Genomic DNA, 19,463 nt, shown 5'->3' with positions numbered 1-19,463 from the left:
GCTTATAGACCCCTCAGTCTTCAAACTAAAGCTGAGAAAAAGAGGGGGCTCCTGACTAGAGGGCATGGTAGCATGTCCTTTCATGCCACAGAAGGAACAGCAGGGAAGGAGCTCAAGACAGATGTCAAGGGACTGGGAGTCATTTTGGAGCACTTGAGAAAAAGTGGGGAGTGTCTGTGACAGAGCAGTAGGAAAAGGATCACTAGGCTCATTCCAGATATGTCCTGTGGGCATCAAGGGGCTATAGAAAGTGTTCGAAGAGAGCAGAGCATGTTTTAGGAAGCATAAAATCAACTGAAAAAAAATAGTCACAGCATAGAAAAATACTGTTCGGGCAAAATAAAGGTGAAATACAAGAGCATCTTTGAAACACAGAAGGAGTGCATGCACTCAACAGATGGAGAAAGTGTAAAGAATGCTCCCTCTTCAATTCTCTAGCTTGGTGTACATATGCAAAGAAAATTTTTTTTTCTTTTTTTTTAATGTTTATTTATTTTGAGAGAGAGAGAGAGAGAGAGAGAGAGCGCGCATGAGTGGGGAAGGGTGGAGAGAGAGAGAGGGAGACACAAAATCAGAAGCAGGCTCCAGGCTCTGAGCTGTCAGCACAGAGCCCGACATGGTCTAACTCACAGGCTGAGAGATCATGACCTGAGCCAAAGTCAGATGCTTAACCAACTGAGCCATCCATGTGCCCCCAAAGCAAAATTTTTCTGATTCATCCAAATATACCTGATTTATTAATTTGGTCTTCATAATATTCTCTGAATAGAAATGATTATATTGAGTACAGCAATAGGTGTGTTTATAAAATATCACTTTTGTTGTATTTTGGGTAGGTCTTTGATTTTATTTTTTGAATTATAGTAAAAAAAAAAGGCAGAGAAGAAAGAGTCATGATCCAAAAAGTGGCTTGATTTTCAAGATACATTATGATTATAATAAAAAGCCACCTAACAGTCATTACGTGAGGCATGTCTATAATGAGAAATGGCATATTTAAGAACAAATATAACCAAAAACTGTGCTTTAAAATTAGAACTCTTGTCTTTGGTTGCCAGTTGATCTCCAGGAAACCTGTAAATGAAGTCTTTTTTTTTTTTTTTTTTTTAATGTTTGTTTATTTTTGAAAGAGCATGAACAGGAGAGGAGCAAGGAGAGAGGGTGACAGAGGATTCGAAGAGGGCTCTGCTGACTGCAGAGAGCCTGATGCAGGGCTCAGATTCACAAACCATGAGATCATGAGCTGAGCTGAAGTCAGACTGACTCAGTCAGACTGACTGAGCTACTCAGGTGCCCCAGAAGTAGTTTTTAACTATAAATTTTGTAGGCTTTCTAATTTCTTTCATGTAGCCTTTTTATGTCCCAGTGTTCTAGTCCATTTGATCTATAGCCTTGTCTCTTCCTATTTGTATTCATGCTTTGTTCTTTTTCTTTCTTGAGTCTGAAGGTAGAGCAAGAAAGGAATCATATTGTCTATAGATTTGGGGGGGATTTTTTTGTTGCTGTTGTTATTTTTGGTTTAGAAGGTTAGGAGGTAAAGATGTCTATTTTACTAGATATGTAGAACTCCAAATTCACATATATAATTTTTTATAATACCTTATTTATTATGTGTTTCTTAAACAGGAATGTAGATGAGTTCTCTCTTGAATAAAGTTATGTGGGTGCAAAGATTATCTGACTTCACCCCCAGAAATATACCACATAGGAAACAGTATGTTGAATTGGTTTTGTTTTGGTTTTTTTGTTTTGTTTTTTATCTTGGATATGAAAGATCAGAAATTAGAGAAAAATTGCCTTGTTTTTTGTATTTTTATAATGGGCACATTACACTTATCCCCACTGCCCAAACTTACGTTCATTTTAAAACAAAATGCTTTGGGGCGCCTGGATGTCTCAGTCCATTGGCTAAGCATCTGACTCTTGGTTTCGGCTCAAATCATGATCTCATGGTTCATAAATTTGAGCCCTACATCAGGCTCTGTGCTGACAGCACAGAGCCTGCTTGGGATTCTTTCTCTCCCTCTCTCTCTGCCCCTCCCCTGCTCGCTCACTCTCTCAAATAAATAAACTTCAAAAAAAATTTTTAAGTGCTTTAATGATGATAGTAAGACATTAAATGAAAGTCCTTTCTAGTCATCAGGGATGGCAGGTAGAATTGACATTATTATCAAATTTTTTTCAGCTTGTCAAGTTAATTTCCTTCCCACCTCCACCTAGAGAAAATAGTACAGTTGACCCTTGAACAACGTGGGGGTTATGGGTGCCAACCCCCTGCACAGTCAAAAAAAATTCTGTGTATATGGGGCACCTGGGTGGCTCAGTTGGTGAAGCGTCCGAGCTCAGTTCGGGGTCATGATCTCACGGCTTGTGGGTTTGAGCCCCACGTCGGACTTTGTGCTGACAGCTCAGAGCCTAGAGCCTGCTTTGGATTCTGTGTCTCCCTCTCTCTCTGCCCCTCCCTGCTTGTGTTCTGTCTCTCAAAAATAAATAAATGTTAAAAAAAAAACTTTTTTTTTAATTCTGTGTATAATTTCTGACTCTCCAGAAATTTAACTTACTAAGAGCCTACTGTTGACCAGAAGCCTTACAAATAACCTCAACAGTCAATTAACGCATATTTTGTATGTTATGAATTATTGGATTTATACTTTTACAGTAAAGTAAGCCAGAGAAAAGTGTTAAAATCACAAGGAAGAGAAAATACATTTATAGTACTATACTGTATTTATTGAAAAAGATCCATGTATAAGTGGACCTGTGCAGTTCAGATCCATGTTGTTCAAGGGTCAACTGTACATTTAAAGTTGACATTGCCATAGCTGTACTACTAGGATGTACCTGAGAAGGTACACACAACTTGGGATTCCTGCCAAGATCATAATGCTTGACCCATGAATAGCCTCTTTTTAAAGAGTTAAAGTCTGATGCTAGGTTGATACAAACTTTGTAAAATCTTACATCAGTCCTAGTTGGTGCTGTTGTTTTTATAAAATGCAACAGGTACAGAAATGGTCAGTAGTAAAATAGTTATACCTACTTGTTCCACATATAAGACATGAGCTTGAGAGACCCAGACCTGCAGTTTATGGAGAAGAAAGCTAGACATTGAATTTTGAGAGATGAACAGTGGTTCTTAAATTTAGCAATGACAGGAATAATTATTTTTCAAAAAATGCAAGATAGATAATATGTACTCTGGGTCCATCAGCTATGATTCAGACTAATTGCCTTCTATCCTGGTATTATATGTAGTCTGATATTAAAAATCTGTTGAGAACAAAGCTATATAAAACTTGACCGATTCACTCTGGCCTTGTACAACTAATTCAGTCTCTCTAGCCTTCAATTTCCATATCTGTAAGTGAAAGAAGTGCAGCAAATATAAGGTCTCTTTTTTTTTTTTTTTAATTTTTTTTTTTAATTTTTTTTTGAATGTTTATTTTTGAGAGAGGGAGAGAGAGACAGAGACAGAGGACAAGTGGGGGAGGGACAGAGAGAGAAGGAGACACAGACTCCGAAGCGGGCTCCAGGATCTGAGCCGTCAGCACAGAGCCCGACGCGGGGCTCGAACTCACCAGCCGTTGAGATCATGACCTGAGCCGAAGCCACCCAGGCGCCCCTAAGGTCTCTTTCACTTCTAACATTCTGTGACTTAAAAAATTAAAAATCGAGGCGCCTGGTGGCTCAGTCAGTTGAGCGTCCGACTTCGGCTCAGGTCATGATCTCAACAGCTGGTGAGTTCGAGCCCCGCGTCGGGCTCTGTGCTGACGGCTCAGAGCCTGGAGCCTGCTTCGGATTCTGTGTCTCCTTCTCTCTCTGCCCCTCCCCCACTTGTGCTCTGTCTCTCTGTCTCTCAAAAATAAATAAATGTAAAAAAAAAATGTTTTTTAAAGTAAAAATCTTTTCTAGCCAGAACCTGACTGCTATTACATACATTGGTAGAGGAGTATTCTGTTTTAAATCATTTAAGCCAAATAATGACTTTTCATACTCATTCCTGTTTTTCAGAAACTCTGTGAAGGTATATTTAAAGTCCTTGTAAAGGACATCCCAACAACATGTCAAGTGTCTTGCCTGGAAGTTCTCCGCATTCTCTCCAGAGACAAAAAAGTTTTAGTTCCTGTAACAACCAAGGAAAATATGCAGATACTGCTGCGACTAGCCAAGCTAAATGAGTCGGATGATTCTTTGGAGAAGGTGTCCGAGTTCCCAGTTATTGTGGAGTCATTAAAATGTCTGTGTAACATAGTGTTCAACAGTCAAATGGCACAGCAGCTCAGCCTGGAACTTAACCTTGCTGCAAAGCTCTGTAACCTCCTGAGAAAGTGCAAGGACCGAAAGTTTATCAGTGACATTAAATGCTTTGACTTGCGCTTGCTCTTCCTCCTGTCACTTTTGCACACCGACATCAGGTCACAATTGCGCTATGAGCTTCAGGGACTAGCGCTGCTAACCCAGATCTTGGAAAGTGCCTTTAGCATCAAGTGGACCGATGAGTATGAATCGGCCATAGACCGTAATGGACCTCCTCTCTCACCTCAGGAGACAGACTGTGCCATCGAGGCCCTCAAAGCTCTCTTCAATGTGACAGTAGACAGTTGGAAGGCACATAAAGAGGTAAGGTTGAGAAGAATATTCTTATCTACCTATTATTTAATTGGTCCGGGGCATCCCTAGAGCTGCCTGTAAGGTTTTAGTTGACATTTGTGTAACACTTACTAGAAAAATAGGATGAAGATGAAAAAACAAATATTTTATTTTACTTGTTTTTTATAGATTTAAAAAAATTTAATTCCAATATAGTTAATATGGATTATTATTTTGTAAGATGCCAAATATAGTTCCTTTTCTGAGTTGTACCATCACATGTCTTTTTTTTAATGCCTTTTTGAGGAATAAGGTTTAAATGATAATATTTGAAGGGAAATAAAACAATGTATTTCATAAAGTTACAGGCATTTATGATGACTGCCATCTTGAAGAAAAGATAAGATAATCAGGCCAGTTAAAACTGATCAATCAGAATTGATGTCTGCTCAGTAGAGTAAAAGATGCTGTATCACCTATCATCCCAATCTCCTAGAGTGTTATAGTATTAGATAACTATCAGAAATGTAGGACTACAACTAGATATCCAGGCTTGTACACAGTCCTAGAAAACAAATGTAATTACACTAATGTGTGAGAAAGGTTTTTTTCTAGACTAAGATCCTTTTCTGTGGCTTGGACCATACAGCAGCCCAAAAGTGAGGCAGATTTATATCTAAGTTTATATCTAAGTACCCACAAGAACAATATGCTAAACAAGAAAGTTAATTTAAGGAAGAAGACAATTGTAAATGAAGTAGACAAACTTTTTTCCTTGCTTCTAGAATCTCAACATTTCACGTTTACCCTATTTAACCTTAAATAATGAGTGAAATTGAGCCCCTGCTTTAAAAAGAAAGAAAAGAAAAGAAGAAAGAAATGCAGTATGTTGGTGCCAGAGCAAATTATCTTTTCTGACAATTGACTTTAGGACCTAGGGCTAACATGTTGCTGTGTCCATTTGAAACATTTCTCACCATGAATACAGATCTGTTTTTGCCAGCAACCTACTTTGAGAAGATTATCTCAGTGCAGTGCTATAGTGGGAGAATGCAGGCATCTGAGTTTTCAAGTGCAAATAGGTCTATATTTTGAAACCAAATATTTGAAGATCAGTCCTAACAGCTGTTTTAGATGACTGTAGTATGGTCAGTTTTTCCTGAGACTTGGCAGGAAAACATGTGGAAAGCCCACATGCTCCATTTATGCTTTGAAACCAAATATTTGGAAGTATTTAAAATATTATGTCTCTATGCTTATTTGGTACCTTCTATGGTTATTTTTCTTACACTGTTTGTTTTGGTGTTTTTAAGTTCTCCATTTAGTTGCAAGAGCTCTTCTGAGACTGTTGGTTTTTCATTGTTGGGAGGCCCTGTTATTTAAATTGTGCCCAAAATAGTAGTTCACACTGTTCAGATTCCCAACAAAAGGGTGTACAAGTCAATGACTGCTTATCAGTATATGTATGGAATGACATGTGACATGTATCAGTAAATTGAGATTCGCCCTCATGAGTGTGCTTCAGTTAGAAGCAATAGTGGGGCTGGAAGAAGCCTTAGAAGATTTAAAGCAGCAAATACTCATTCTGTGGCATAGAAAGTTTATTTTCCGAAAGATAAATGAGAAAGGATCAGTAGTCCTGAAGCAGGCTTCTCAGCAGATGAAGGGCTTCTTGTGAGTTGTGGTTCAGTAGATGAAGCCGTTATAAAATGTGCCCAGTTAATGTTAGTCTGGGCTATTACTGAAGTTATCAGAAATTTAAACAGTAGTGAAAGTAGGATCTTGCCAACCCATTTAGGCAGGAGTGTGGGAAAGGTTATTTTTAAACCAGTTGAATCTCTGTGGGTCTCCAAATTCAAATTTTAGCAAACATTTAGTCAATCATTCAGTTAGTCAATAAATATTTATGGCCAATTACAGGGTATCATGCTGGCATGTGTAATATGTTGGCAAATAATAGACCTAGTTTCTGCCTTCAGTTTTGTTGGTGAGACAGGTAGTAAGTAAACAAATATATAATTCAAATTGTGTTAAGTGCTAGGAGAGAAACAGTGCGTTCATGATTGAAAATACTTAGCACAGAGAAGACCATGAAGGTGTCTCCTGAGATAGGAAGACTGAGAATGATAAAGCTGTTTGAAGATTGGGGAGATGGATGTTTCCCTGAAATCAGAACATAGAGCACCTTTTAGGGAGGTACCCACAACTTAGCATAAAGAAAGTCTATAATAAAGTTGCAGAGAAACTTGCCAATAAGAGTCCATTTACTTAGATTTTTTTTAAAGTTTATTTATTTATTTTGAGAGATATGTGGGGGAGGGGCAGAGAGAGAGGAAGAGAGAATCCCAAGCAGACTCTGCACTGTCAGCACAGAGCCTGACACGAGGCTTGATCTGTGAGGTCGTGACCTGAGCCGAGATCAAGAGTTGGACACTTAACCGACTGAGCAACCCAGGTGCCCCCATTTACCTGGATTTTAATAATTACTTGATTGTCAGATGCATGGCATCTTTCTCCAATTGAGCAAGCACCTAAAGAATTGTTAGTACTTTAAATACCAACTGAAATAAAGGGATAATAAAAACTTACTTTTTACAGAAGAATCCAATTTTAAAATACAATGTTAAAAATAACTAATATTATTTTCTTTTAATCAAAATGCATGCTCATTGCAGTAGATCTAGAGGAAAATTGCATATGAGCAATAAGTACAAATCACCTATAAGCTTACCACTCAAAGATAAGCACTGTTTGTGTTTTGACGTGTATCTTTCTAACTATTCTTCATTGTAGAATATATAAATATAAACATGTATAATTTCTTTTTACAAAAATGCAGTAATTTTATAATCTTTTTTTCCTCAGTAAATGTTCTTGAAGAGTAGTAGTTTTCAAAATGTTCCCTGAAGCCATAAAGTTCCTAGGGGTAGCCTCTGGTGATGAGTGGACAGTGTTCCAGGTTCCCCACCCTCACTTTCAAAAGAGTATCTTTGATTGTCGCTGTTGTTTTTTTCTATTTAAATTTAGGTTGAAGGGCGCCTGGGTGGCACAGTTGGTTGAGCACTCAGGTCATGATCCCAGGGTTGTGAGATCAAGCCCCACGCTCAGTGTAGAGTCTGCTTAGGATTCTCTCTCTCTTTCTCTCTTTCTCCCTCTCTCTCTCTCTCTCCCTCCCTCCCTCTGCTCCTCTTCCCCACTCGTGCTGTCTCTCTCTCTCTCTCTCTAAATAAAATGAAAAAAATTAAAAACAATTTTTTAAAATAAATTTAGGTTATAACTAGATATCATTTGGGGATAAAAAGAGTTCTGCAACCAAAAAATAATGTACCAGTTTATTTTCCTGTTAAAGATTGATAAATCCTTATGAAGGAATACCCTTCATAAGTAATTTTATATTTAATAGGTATATTTATACTTGAGTATTCCTTCATAAGGATTTATCAACCTTTAACAAATTCCCTATGTGTAGGCATTTAGATTGTTTGCAGTTGTTTACTATTGTAAATAGTAACACAGTGAATTTTCTTATTGTAAAATTTTGTAGATAAATTCCTAAAATTGTTGGGTCAAAGGATTTTTTTTAAAACCCTAAGGGTTGTTAATATGTATTGTCAAATTGACCTTCAGAAGATTAGTGCTAGTTAATACCTTTCCAAACCCTGGGGATTGCACCTTTAAAGATCTTTATGACCACAGCTCAACCGTTAGAGAAAATACAGATGTTTGGTTTTGGTTTTAACTGTTTTAGTAGGTATTTCTATCACTGTTCACTTACAATTCATTAAAAACAGAAAATTAATGACTAGGTTTTTCTTGAGGTTTAGCAGATTAGTGCCATTTGTTCATTTTAGGTTCATGTGTTAAATTCCTGCCTGCCTCCCTGCCTGCCGATACCATCAGGAATCTGAAGATTCCTTTCTATTCAGTAGTTGGCCTTATTTCCACACGGTGTCCATCTGTCTTCCTCACTTCCTTCCTCTTTCCCTCCCTTTCTCATTCTCTCCCTTTCCTAAAGATAGTATGTTTAAGAGGTCAAAAGACTCCTTTAGCAGGACCTGAAGTCAGCTCTAGAAAAGTTAAATGAAATGGTCTTGTCTTCCTCCTGCTTTAACACTTTTGCTAAATCTCTTTGTTGGAGGAAAGCATGTTATTCTGGAAATCCCTTACTTAGCACACTTTCCCTCTGCACTGCTTCCCAGGTCATCAGTGCAATGTAATGAGAAAACATAAGGACCAACAAACATGTTAGAGCCAGACACCCAAGTGCAAGCAGGGAAGTAGTACCACTATCTGTGTAGTCAAAGGATGTATTAGAGTGACAGAAAACAGTGAATGTCCATAGAAGTTAATTGGGAATGTCACACTGTCATAGAAGAGGTTAGTTCCATGATTATTTTAGAGACTTTTAAAGGAAATATGGGAAAAGGACATAATATTAATTTAAAAAGCTTCAAGCTATGTCATGTTTGTTTGTTTGTTTGTTTGTTTGTTTGTTTGTTTGTTTTGGGGTTGTTTTTTTTTTGCTGAATCATTTTTGAGTAGACATTGAGTGCCCGGTATGTGCCAAATTCTATGTTGGGTATACAAAGATGCAAGATTAAGAAATCATCACTGCCTTCAAAGAACTAAAAGATTAACAGGAAAATCAGACACATAAACACAGATAAATATACGACTGTTTGTTACATTCTATTCTTCTCTATATTTTCTATATGTTTAAAAACAGGAAAGAATCACCTCAGTAATGCAGAGATGTTTCAAATGCCATATGTTCTAGATCTTTGAGGGTATGTCTGACCTCCCTGGGATAGTCTTTCTGCTAGCAACATACCCAGTACAGAGTAGACTTTCAGCAAATTTTTGTTTAATGAAAAATAAAATGTGATATACAGAAATACATAGGAGAAAAAGCCCAAAGTTAGCAGGGAGGGAGGAAAAATATATGGTACCTTTTAAATTTTCAAAGCTTTTAGAAAATTCTCTAGAAGTCTAAAACATTTAATAACATTATTTACAGTAGTAATTTCTAGCCTTTTTAGAGTTAACACTATCTATTTTATAACATTTATATCTCCCCTTGCAAATTAATTCAAAAAAGCATTGATTATTTTATGCCCATCACCATGTTAGATGCAAAAGATGCAGAGGTAAAATACATAATCTTTACCTGTAAAGAGACAGAGATTTTTAAATATACACAGTTTAGTAGGACAAATAACCATGGTAGAGGTAAGCAAAAGGAATAGGGTAAAACATAGGATAAAATGCTACCTGAGATACAGCTGTATTTCTAGGTAAGCATGCATACATTTATATGTGTGCATGTGTGTATGTGTGTGTCTGTGTCTGAGTGTCTGTTTCACTTTTTATAGGATTGAAATTAAATTTTCACAGGACAGGTTTCCTAAACCTTCTTGAAGAAAACTAGAACTATCCTGGGGTAACAATACCAGATCAGGACTGGTTGGTGAGCAGTATTCTCCCTTCAGACTTTCTCAGGCATTGTTTACATCAGTTGACACTTTGAATGAAAAGATGTGAGGAAACTGACACCTTTACCAAATAAAAGTGAGATCTTCCACAGTTTGCACAGAAGGAAAAAGCAACAGGACCATAGTAGAATCTGTAATTAAGAAGTGAAGCCTGTATAGAGATCCCAAAGAATTTTCTGAGTTTTTATCTACCTTTTAATTGAGTGTTGTTATCTCATTTTGATTTCCACTATCACAACAAGCCTATTTGCTTTCTCTCTGTTCCTCCTCCCTTTGTCCTTGGTGACTTTTTTCTTCTCAATCTTTGGAGATAATATGATTTCAGAGGAGAGAATATTGATGTCTTAAAGATACCAAAATTAAGATGAAGCAAGTAAATTATAGTTATATAAACTGTATTTGTATAATGTTTTATAAAGAACAGTTATATTTAATCTTTCCAGCATCCTTGTGATACAGCAGCATTAACTACATTTAACACATGGAGACATGAAAGATCAGAGTGTTTAAATTACTTACGGAAAGTCACATAGCAGACTAATAGTATAGTATCCATTCTAACCTTTGTTAAATAAGACTTCTTAATGATAACACTCATTTAACCAATATTTATTGAGACATAGACTAATGGAATAGAATAAAGAGTCTCGAAATAAACCTACACATATATAGTCAACTGATTTATGATACAGGTAACACTGAAGTGCAGTGGGGGGAAAGTGGGCTTTTTAATAAATTGCCCTGGATCAATTGAAAGGCTGTATGGAAGAAAAACGAATTTATTTTATTTTATTTTATTTTTAATGTTTATTTATTTTTGAGAGAGACAGAGCATGAGTGGGGGAGGGGCAGAGAGAGAGAGGGAGACAGAATCTGAAGCAGGCTCCAGACTCTGCGCTGTCAGCACAGAGCCTAATGCGGGGCTTGAACTCACAGACTGTGTGATCATGACCTGAGCTGAAGTCGGACGCTTAACCGACTGTGCCACCCAGGCATCCGGAAAAACAAATTTAAGTCCCTACCTTATACCATACATAGAACATTAATTTGAGATGGATAAGGACCTTAATATTAAAAAAGGTAAAATAATAAAGCTTTTAGAAGAAAACAGATTATATTCATGACTTTATCCTAAACAAGTCAAACATTTCTTAAGTAGCAAAGATTTCTAAAATAGGACAAAATAAAAACCAAATCTTAAAGCAAAAGTTGACAAATTGGTCTTCATTAAAATGAACTCATCAAGAGAAGAAAGTAAAAAAAGCAGGCCACCAAATGGGAGAAGATATTTGCAACACATCTATAAATAAAGGATTGTATCCCAAATACATTAAAATCTATACAAATCCATACAAATAAAGTCAGTCAACCCAGTAGGAAAATAGTCAAAAGGCTTGAACAGGCACTTCACAAAAGAGCTATCCAAATGACCAGTAGTTACATGAAAACTCCTTAGTTATCAGGGAAATGCATAATAAAACTATGAGACCACTGCACACCCACAAGAATGACTGAATTTTAAAAGACTGACAATACCAAGTGTTGACACAACCGTAGAACAACCGTGAGAGTATAAATTGGTATAAACACTTTGAAACACTATTTGGCAGTATATTCTGAAGTCTGACATATGTATATGACCTGTGATGCAGCAAATGAAATGTAAGAAAGTACATTCACAGCAGTACTCTTCAATGTAGTCCCAAACTGGAAACAATCCAAGCGCCCATCAAGAGTAGGATGGATAAATAAATTGTGATATATTCATTGTATTTAGCAGTGCTTTCTTAACCAAATTGGTGAAGGATCAGATTTTTTGCCCTTGCTTTCAGAATGAAATTCTCGTATAGTGCAATATTACAATGTCAAACTGGAAAAGTTCCTAAATGCTCACACCTTCTGCACTCATGACACTGCAGATCAGTGGCAAACAGGGTGCGGACCAGCAGTGATCCACAGACTACATCTCAAATATTACTGCTCTCGAGTGATGAAAATGAACACACTGCACCTAAATACACATGACAACCTGAATGAATCTCACAACCATACACAAAGGGTCTGTATTTTATGATATCATTCAAGTAAAATTCAGTGAAAACAAAAAATCACTAACCTGCAACGTTAGACATTCAGATTACCCTTGAGGATCAGGAGATTGTCATTTGAAGAGGCCAATTCTGGAGTTCTTAATCTTAGTGTTGGATCATTTTTGTGCTGGTTATATGGATGTGCTCATTTTATGAAAATTTATCTGGCTGCCCACTTATGACTTGGACTTTTTTTTTGTTTTACTTACCATTTACATTAAAAATTATTGAACATCTATTAAACACATGCACTCTAAACTTGTAAAGGTAATAGAGTACTGGAGAAAACAGTGGATATTGCCAGTATGTAAAGAAATGTGGCATTACAAATTAATGATTTTATGAAAGGAATCATAACAAGATACAGCGATAGAAAATAATGAAAGAAGAAACCTACTTAGATATGGTCTAAGTAGGTCTTTTCTAATGAAATGGTCTTTCTAATGGTCTTTTCTAATGAAATATTTTAGCTGAGACCTGGAATATGAAAAGGAATCAGTGATGCTGAGATTGGAAACAACAATCCAGGGATTTGACAGTTGTTTTGAGTAGAGAAAGGGAATTTAGTGGATTTATAGTTAAAAGAGGGCATTGAGGATATAGTTACAACTTGGGAATTGGCGTTATAAAAGTTGGGACAGGAGGAAATGGGATGGAAAGAAGTAGGATTTTGGTTTACAGTTGCAAATAGAAAGACCACAATGGATAGTTTTGCAAGAGGCTTGTCAACATCAGCATGAGAAGAAATGATTGTGATATCTAGAATAAAGGAAAATCTTGTTTGAAAGGAAGTGCATTCCTAGTTAATTTTCAAAACCGAGGAAAATATGATCTTATTAAGAATTAACAAATGGAAGAATTTTACATGTGTTTTCTGTGCTTCATGTAATTTGGGGTAAGCAAAAGTGTATTTACATATTAGAGAATTTTGATCCAGGCATTTGAAAATGGACAGTGAATGGGACAGCATTCATTTCAACCCTACCAGACCTAGTGTCTCTGGCATTCTACTGACCCCCCTCCCCTTTTCTCTATTCCTTCCCCAACACATGATTATTTTACTATCACTCATTTCAGCTCTATCAGTCTTACTTACCTTTTGTTTCCTTCTTCCCTCATCCTTTCCACTCACCTTCAAATGTTTCATTCCAAGTACTAAGCACTTCCATGTGTATCATCCTCTTTAATCCTTTTATAACCCTACCAGTCTCATATTTGTGGAGATGTGTGTGGGGAAACTTTGGCTCAGAGAATCTGTATGACTTGTCTAAGGTCACAGCCTAGACTCCAGACTCCAAGTGAAGTGCTTTTTTACCATTATGCTACTGAGGCCTTCATCTCTTCCAAATGAACATATGATGGTGTTAGGCTTAAAATACTGTCATCTGCATTATGAGTAATGCAATTGTGCTCTATTGTTTGTTAGATCTTATAGGAGACATCATCTCAGAGGGCTGAGTTATATATATGAATATATGTATAATATTTGAGTATATTTCACTTTATATAGACTTGAGATTATATGTAAAACTGAAGTTTTTAGATTTAAAACATTTTTAATAAAGTTTTTAAAATTTTAAATAGTTTTTGAGGTAATCGGAGACTTCCTGAAGTATAGCATATGCAGGATCTCTATTATAATTATCATTTATTTTACATGTCTTCTTACTTACTAAAAATCTGGAAGCAGAGAGATATGACCTTGATGCAGGTAATTAAAGAAATTATAATGGCCCAAAATCTCAAGAAGAGGCCCAAAATCTCTAAAAGAAGAGGAGGTAAACTAAGTGATTATTCAAAACTTAGCTTATTTCCTACTGCTTGCCTTCTTCCCTCTGACTCTCTCTGTGTCTTTAATAACAATGAGTAAACATTGGAAAAATAGGAGATTAAACTCAGATCACTTGTTTTTCATCACTTGCTGGTAATTCTGGGGGAACTAGCAAGATTTGGGAGAACTAGGAGATTAAGAAGACTCATTAATGAAGTTGACAGATTATACCTTTTAATTTATTGCTTTTGAAATAAGAAATGAGGCAGTTAAGTATGTACAGCCCACTGTTAAAATATCTGATAGCATTACATCTGTTTGAACTTTTATAACCACTAGTAAACTCTAACAGTATACTATCAAAAGAATCTATAGACTTTCTGAAAATGGAAAAGATCCTCAGGTGAATTGAGTCTTAAGGTAAAAGAGAGTAGGAAATGCATGGCTGTTGATCATGTCTCTCTTTGCCTGACATGCCATAAAGGGAGTGGTTAGATCAGCATCTTCTGGTTTTCAGCCACTTCTGGAGATGGCTGTTCATATAAGACAGTAACTATTAACTTAGTATTGAGAATTTTGTCTACAGTGTCCTGACTTCTATTATTTATGGTATAAGAATGACTGTTTAGGGGGACAAACGGTCCAGAAGATGGCTCCCAGGGATGTAGGAATACACCAGACTCCTTCACTAAGGCATTCAATCCCCAATTTTTCCTCTTGTCTTTTTTATTTGCTGTAGAGTGATTCTCATCAGTTCCGTGTCATGGCAGCTGTCCTTCGCCATTGTTTACTAATCGTAGGTCCAACTGAAGACAAAACAGAAGAGCTGCACAGGTAGGTAACTTCTGTGTTGATATCTCAGTAGAGGACATCATCAATTCTCGATGTTTTTATGCTTCTAATTTTAGTTGTTATGAGTACAGGAAAGTGAAAATATTCTGGTAAATCAAGTAACCGGTAAGTCAGAAATCACTACCATGCCCTGATGACAAATTTTCATTCTGTCCCCTTTGGAGACAGTTTGGCATTTGTTGCATTCAACAATAAAACCCAAAACAACAGTAATAATAGCACAGTTCAATAGTTATTGAATAATGGGGCGCCTGTGTGGTTCAGTCGGTTAAGTGCCCGTCTTCAGCTCAGGTCATGATCTCACGGTTCATGAGTTCAAGCCCCATGTTGGGCTCTGTGCTGACAGCTTGGAGCCTGCTTCAGATTCTGTGTCTCCCTCCTACCTCTGCCCCTTCCTTGTTCATGCTCTGTCTCTCTCTCTCTCTCTCTCTCTCTCTCAAAAAAAATAAACATTAAAAAAAATTTTTTAAGTTATTGAATACTATATGTGACATTATGCTAAGTGCTTTATAAAGATTAACTTCTTTTAATCAGCACACCGACCTTATCAAGTGGGTACTATTTTTCCCTTTCAATAGATGATGAAATTGGGGCATAGAAAGATTAAGCAATTTCTCTGCGATCACACAGCTCTATTAAGTGACAGAGCTTGTATTTGAACCCTGCTTTTAATTACTACACTCAAACTAATGTTTCCACTAATTTCATTGTAAGAGTATTTACCAAAAAGTGTATCTTAAGCAATATGGATTAATTAAATTTTAAAAACCTATTATAAGAATTGGGTCATAGTCTCAAGTATTAATATATAAAAAATAGTTCAAGTTTTGTGTCTTGCCTGTTGGAGCTATTAATGGACAGCTACTAAAATGTATCATTCTCTGAGAACTGAGTTAATACATTTTTCTCCTTCTTTTACTTTCTATTCTAGATCAGATTTGTATTAACAACACTTATAATTTTAACATAAGACTGCTTAGGGTGCTTTATTCTTTAAGAATATAAATGGCATTTTAAACAACTCAAATAAATTCAAATCTGCAAACAAATAACTTTGGCGTTAACTCTCTTTTACAAATAAACTTAAAATTGGGTTCTTCATAGCTTTTGAGCATTTACAGTATTCTTTTTTTCCAAAATATGACTTAAGTAAAACTTAATAGAAACACAACCAGAGTGTAAAAATGAAACGTAACCTTGTTATTTTTTAATCAAATTCATATTATTTTAGTTATGATCAGCAATTTATTATTTGATATTATGCTGAGTTTGTTGGTAGGTTATCTTTATGTACCCCACCCTGCAAACCTCAAAAGATTATTTTCTTCACAGTTAAAAAGTGTGATTTTTTTCCTTCAGCTAGAGATCAAAAGTTCCTTTAATTTTTTTGAGTCAGTGCCTTTAAAAAATAATCAGATTAGGGCACCTGGGTGGCTCAGTCGGTTGAGCGTCCAACTTCCGCTTAGGTCATGATCTCACGGTTTGTGGGTTCAAGTCCCACGTCAGGCTGTGTGCTGACAGCTTGGAGCCTGGAGCCTGCTTTGGATTCTGTGTCTCCCTCTCTTTCTGCCCCTCCCCCACTCACACTTTGTCTCCCTCTCTCTCTCTCTCTCTCTCTCTCTCTCTCTCAAAAATAAAATAAAAACATTTAAAAAAATAATCAGATTAAGTGCAAAAATCATAACCACTAAAAAGATTTTATTAAGCGTTTTTGACTTACTATAATTTTTTTCATAATCAAGAGACACTGTAGATACTAAAACTTAAAAAAAAAATGGATTTATAGAAAGCCCAGGAGTAAATTGGTGGCTTTTTTTTTTTTTGAAATCAGATATTATAAGTTAAATGGTATTCATACAAGAATGTGAAGAGAGGGGTGCCTGGGTGGCACAGTCAGTTTAGTGGCTGACTCTGATTTCAGCTGAGGTCATGATCTCACATTTCATAAGAATGAGCCCTGCTTAGGGCTCTGTGGTGACAGCAAGGGGCCTGCTTAGGATTCTCTCTCTCCCTCTCTCTCTCTGCCCCTTCCTCTCTGTCTCACTCTCAAAATAAATAAAGGGAAAAGAATGTGAGGAGAAAGTGGGGAATTGTCACACTAGTTACAAAAACATTGCCAAAGATTTCTCTGATAAATTTAATATATTTTTTTAAATGTTTATTTATTTGTTTTTAGATGTGAGAACACACATGTGCGTAAGTGGGGGAGGGGCAGAGAAAGAGGAGGAGAGAGAGAATCCCAAGCAGGCTCCACGCTGGCGACACAGAGACTAACTCGGGGCTCCATCCCATGACCATGTGATCAAGAGTTGGACGTTTAACTGACTGAGCCACCCAACTGCCCCTGATAAATTTAATATTTTAACACAGCACCCAGTATTTGTCAAAAGAGAGCAAGAAGAGAAGTTTTAAAAATCAGATTTTTTAAAAAGTAATTAGATTTCTTTATTTTCCTAATGATATTATTTGCTTTAAATATTTATTCTTAAATAAATTTTAAAGATACTTTTCTTTAAATTTGATTTTATCTTAAAAGTTCCTTTGATAAATTTCTATTAGGTACACTGTAAATAAGAAGGGATATCCCTAGAGCCACAAACAGGATATAGGAGTTTCTCAGAGGCTTTCCCAGGAGATTGAGGTTGTGGCTGACTTGACAGTTTATCTGGAAAGGCCCTGCATGTCCCTTTAATCAGAATTAAAGTGATTAGTATCATTGGAGAATAATGACTCTAGGCTAAGCCATTTAAATACAGAGAAAATTGCTTTAACCTCAAAGAGCTATTTTAGGTAACTTACTAGAATTGTAATACCTACTAAATTCTGCTTATTTGTAGTGGCCATGAAAACTGTGTGTGTGTTTAAGGCAAAGTTAAAACAAAAAAATCAGAATGTTTTTCAAAGTAATATTTTGTTTCAGTTTTTAAGTTATTTTCTAAGTTTGTTTTTTTCTTTTTCTTTTTGACACTTGGATTTAAGGACAAATATGATGAAATAGGTAAACCTGAATAGTATGTGATTATGCATTATCATCAAACTCAAAGAGTTGTAGTAATGATTCAATAAGAAATTAATAAAGAGCTATTGTCCCTGGCACTGAGGAAGCACTTGGCAGGTGGGAAGGCTGCCACTGCCACTTCTGTAACTATTACTGTAATAAGCATACTGGCTTTTAGAACCAATATTTAGTTCCAGATCTCTTCCAACTTTTAAAAGTTGGTTTTTGATTTTGATATTTTGTTTAGGAACTTATTTCTGTGTATATCCTGTGATCATGTAGAGAAATCTATTTTCCAATCATCTAAGCTTTTCTGTCTATCATACATACGTGTCATAAGCCTACTAGGCTCCTCCAGGAAACGAGTGAGTAAAAAAATACCTTGGCAACAGCTTTTTCTGATGTGCTGTCTCTGTAAGACAGTGCCCTTTTTTTCCCCACCCCCAGAGCAATGAAGAGGACAGGGACATTGAGATAAAATGAGTTAGCTCACACGGACAGCTGACCTTAACCTTTATTTCCACTAATAAGCGTGTGAGATAGCTTTAAAAATCTATTTATTCTATTTCATTTTCTCTTGTCTATACTTAAAGTAACAAGTAAATTGTTGGTTTGAGCCATCTTTTTTGCTACTTTAAAGAACACATCCTAATTCTGTTCTTCTCTGCTATCTTCCTGAACGTATTTTCAGCCCTCTTGTCCATAATCAGCAAGCTTATACATAAACAGCCAAAAACAGTTGCATGTGGATGTGGTTGTGGTTTCATTTTATTTTAGAAGGGGGAAGATGGGGCTGGCCTAAATGCTGGATAGTTGAGGAGAGGGGAGGGAAGGACCAGATCTGATTTAATTTCTTTTAACCTCTCCATCTAATTTCTTTCAGTTAGCACGCTGGCATCTACAAAATGCTTTCTCTCTCTCTCTTTTTTTTTTGAAACCAAAGAGCTGGTGTGTTTTTTATTTTCATTTTTTTCAATTTATTGTTATGTTATTTTATTGGTGTGAAATATACTATCAGTTCTACTTGTACATTTCAAACAAGCAATTAAACTTTGATCTGTTATTTGTTTTGTTTTTTTTTATAAATATGAAATTTATTGTCAAACTGGTTTCCATACAACACCCAGTGCTCATCCCAAAAGGTGCCCTCCTCAATACCCATCACCCACCCACCCCTCCCTCCCACCCCCCATCAACCCTTAGTTTGTTATCAGTTTTTAAGAGTCTCTTATGCTTTGGCTCCCTCCCTCTCTAATCTCTTTTTTTTTTTTTTCTTCCCCTCCCCCATGAACTTCTGTTAAGTTTCTCAGGATCCACATAAGAGTGAAAACATATGGTATCTGTCTTTCTCTGTATGACTTATTTCACTTAGCATAACACTCTCCAGTTCCATCCACGTTGCTACAAAAGGCCATATTCCATTCTTTTTCATTGCCATGTAGTATTCCATGGTGTGTCTTTTAAAAGTAGTGATTACCTCCCTACCTTTTTTGTTTCTTTGTTTATTTTAAAGTTTATTTATTTATTATGAGAGAGAATGAGCATGAGTGAGGGAGGGGCGGAGAGAGGGAGAGAGAGAATCTCAAGCAGGCTGCACACTGTCAGCACAGAGCCCAACGTGGGACTTGATCTCATGAACAATGAGATGATGACCTGAGTTGAAATCAAGT

At 36.4% G+C, this 19,463-nt stretch overlaps 1 protein-coding gene across 8 annotated transcripts in view; it reads left to right on the top strand.

Moving 5' to 3' along the window:
• The window catches only part of RIC8B (RIC8 guanine nucleotide exchange factor B), a 103,360-nt gene that overhangs the window by 37,425 nt on the left and 46,472 nt on the right, over nucleotides 1-19,463 (top strand). For all 8 annotated transcript variants that reach the window (XR_002079200.2, XR_002079199.2, XR_002079198.2 and 5 more), the window contains exons 3-4: nucleotides 4,012-4,620; nucleotides 14,683-14,777. Coding sequence is in view for 3 of the 8 variants with exons in the window: in XM_019446680.2 (XP_019302225.2) it covers nucleotides 4,012-4,620; nucleotides 14,683-14,777 (704 nt within the window). In the remaining 5 variants the exon portion in view is untranslated. The remainder of the gene's footprint in view (nucleotides 1-4,011; nucleotides 4,621-14,682; nucleotides 14,778-19,463) is intronic.

The sequence above is a fragment of the Panthera pardus genome, unplaced genomic scaffold, assembly GCF_024362965.1.
Source record: "Panthera pardus isolate Hobbes unplaced genomic scaffold, ASM2436296v1 HiC_scaffold_6, whole genome shotgun sequence".
Lineage (NCBI taxonomy): Eukaryota > Metazoa > Chordata > Mammalia > Carnivora > Felidae > Panthera > Panthera pardus.
The sequence above is the reverse complement of the archived record's forward strand: the minus strand, read 5'-3'. Positions and strand labels throughout refer to the sequence as shown.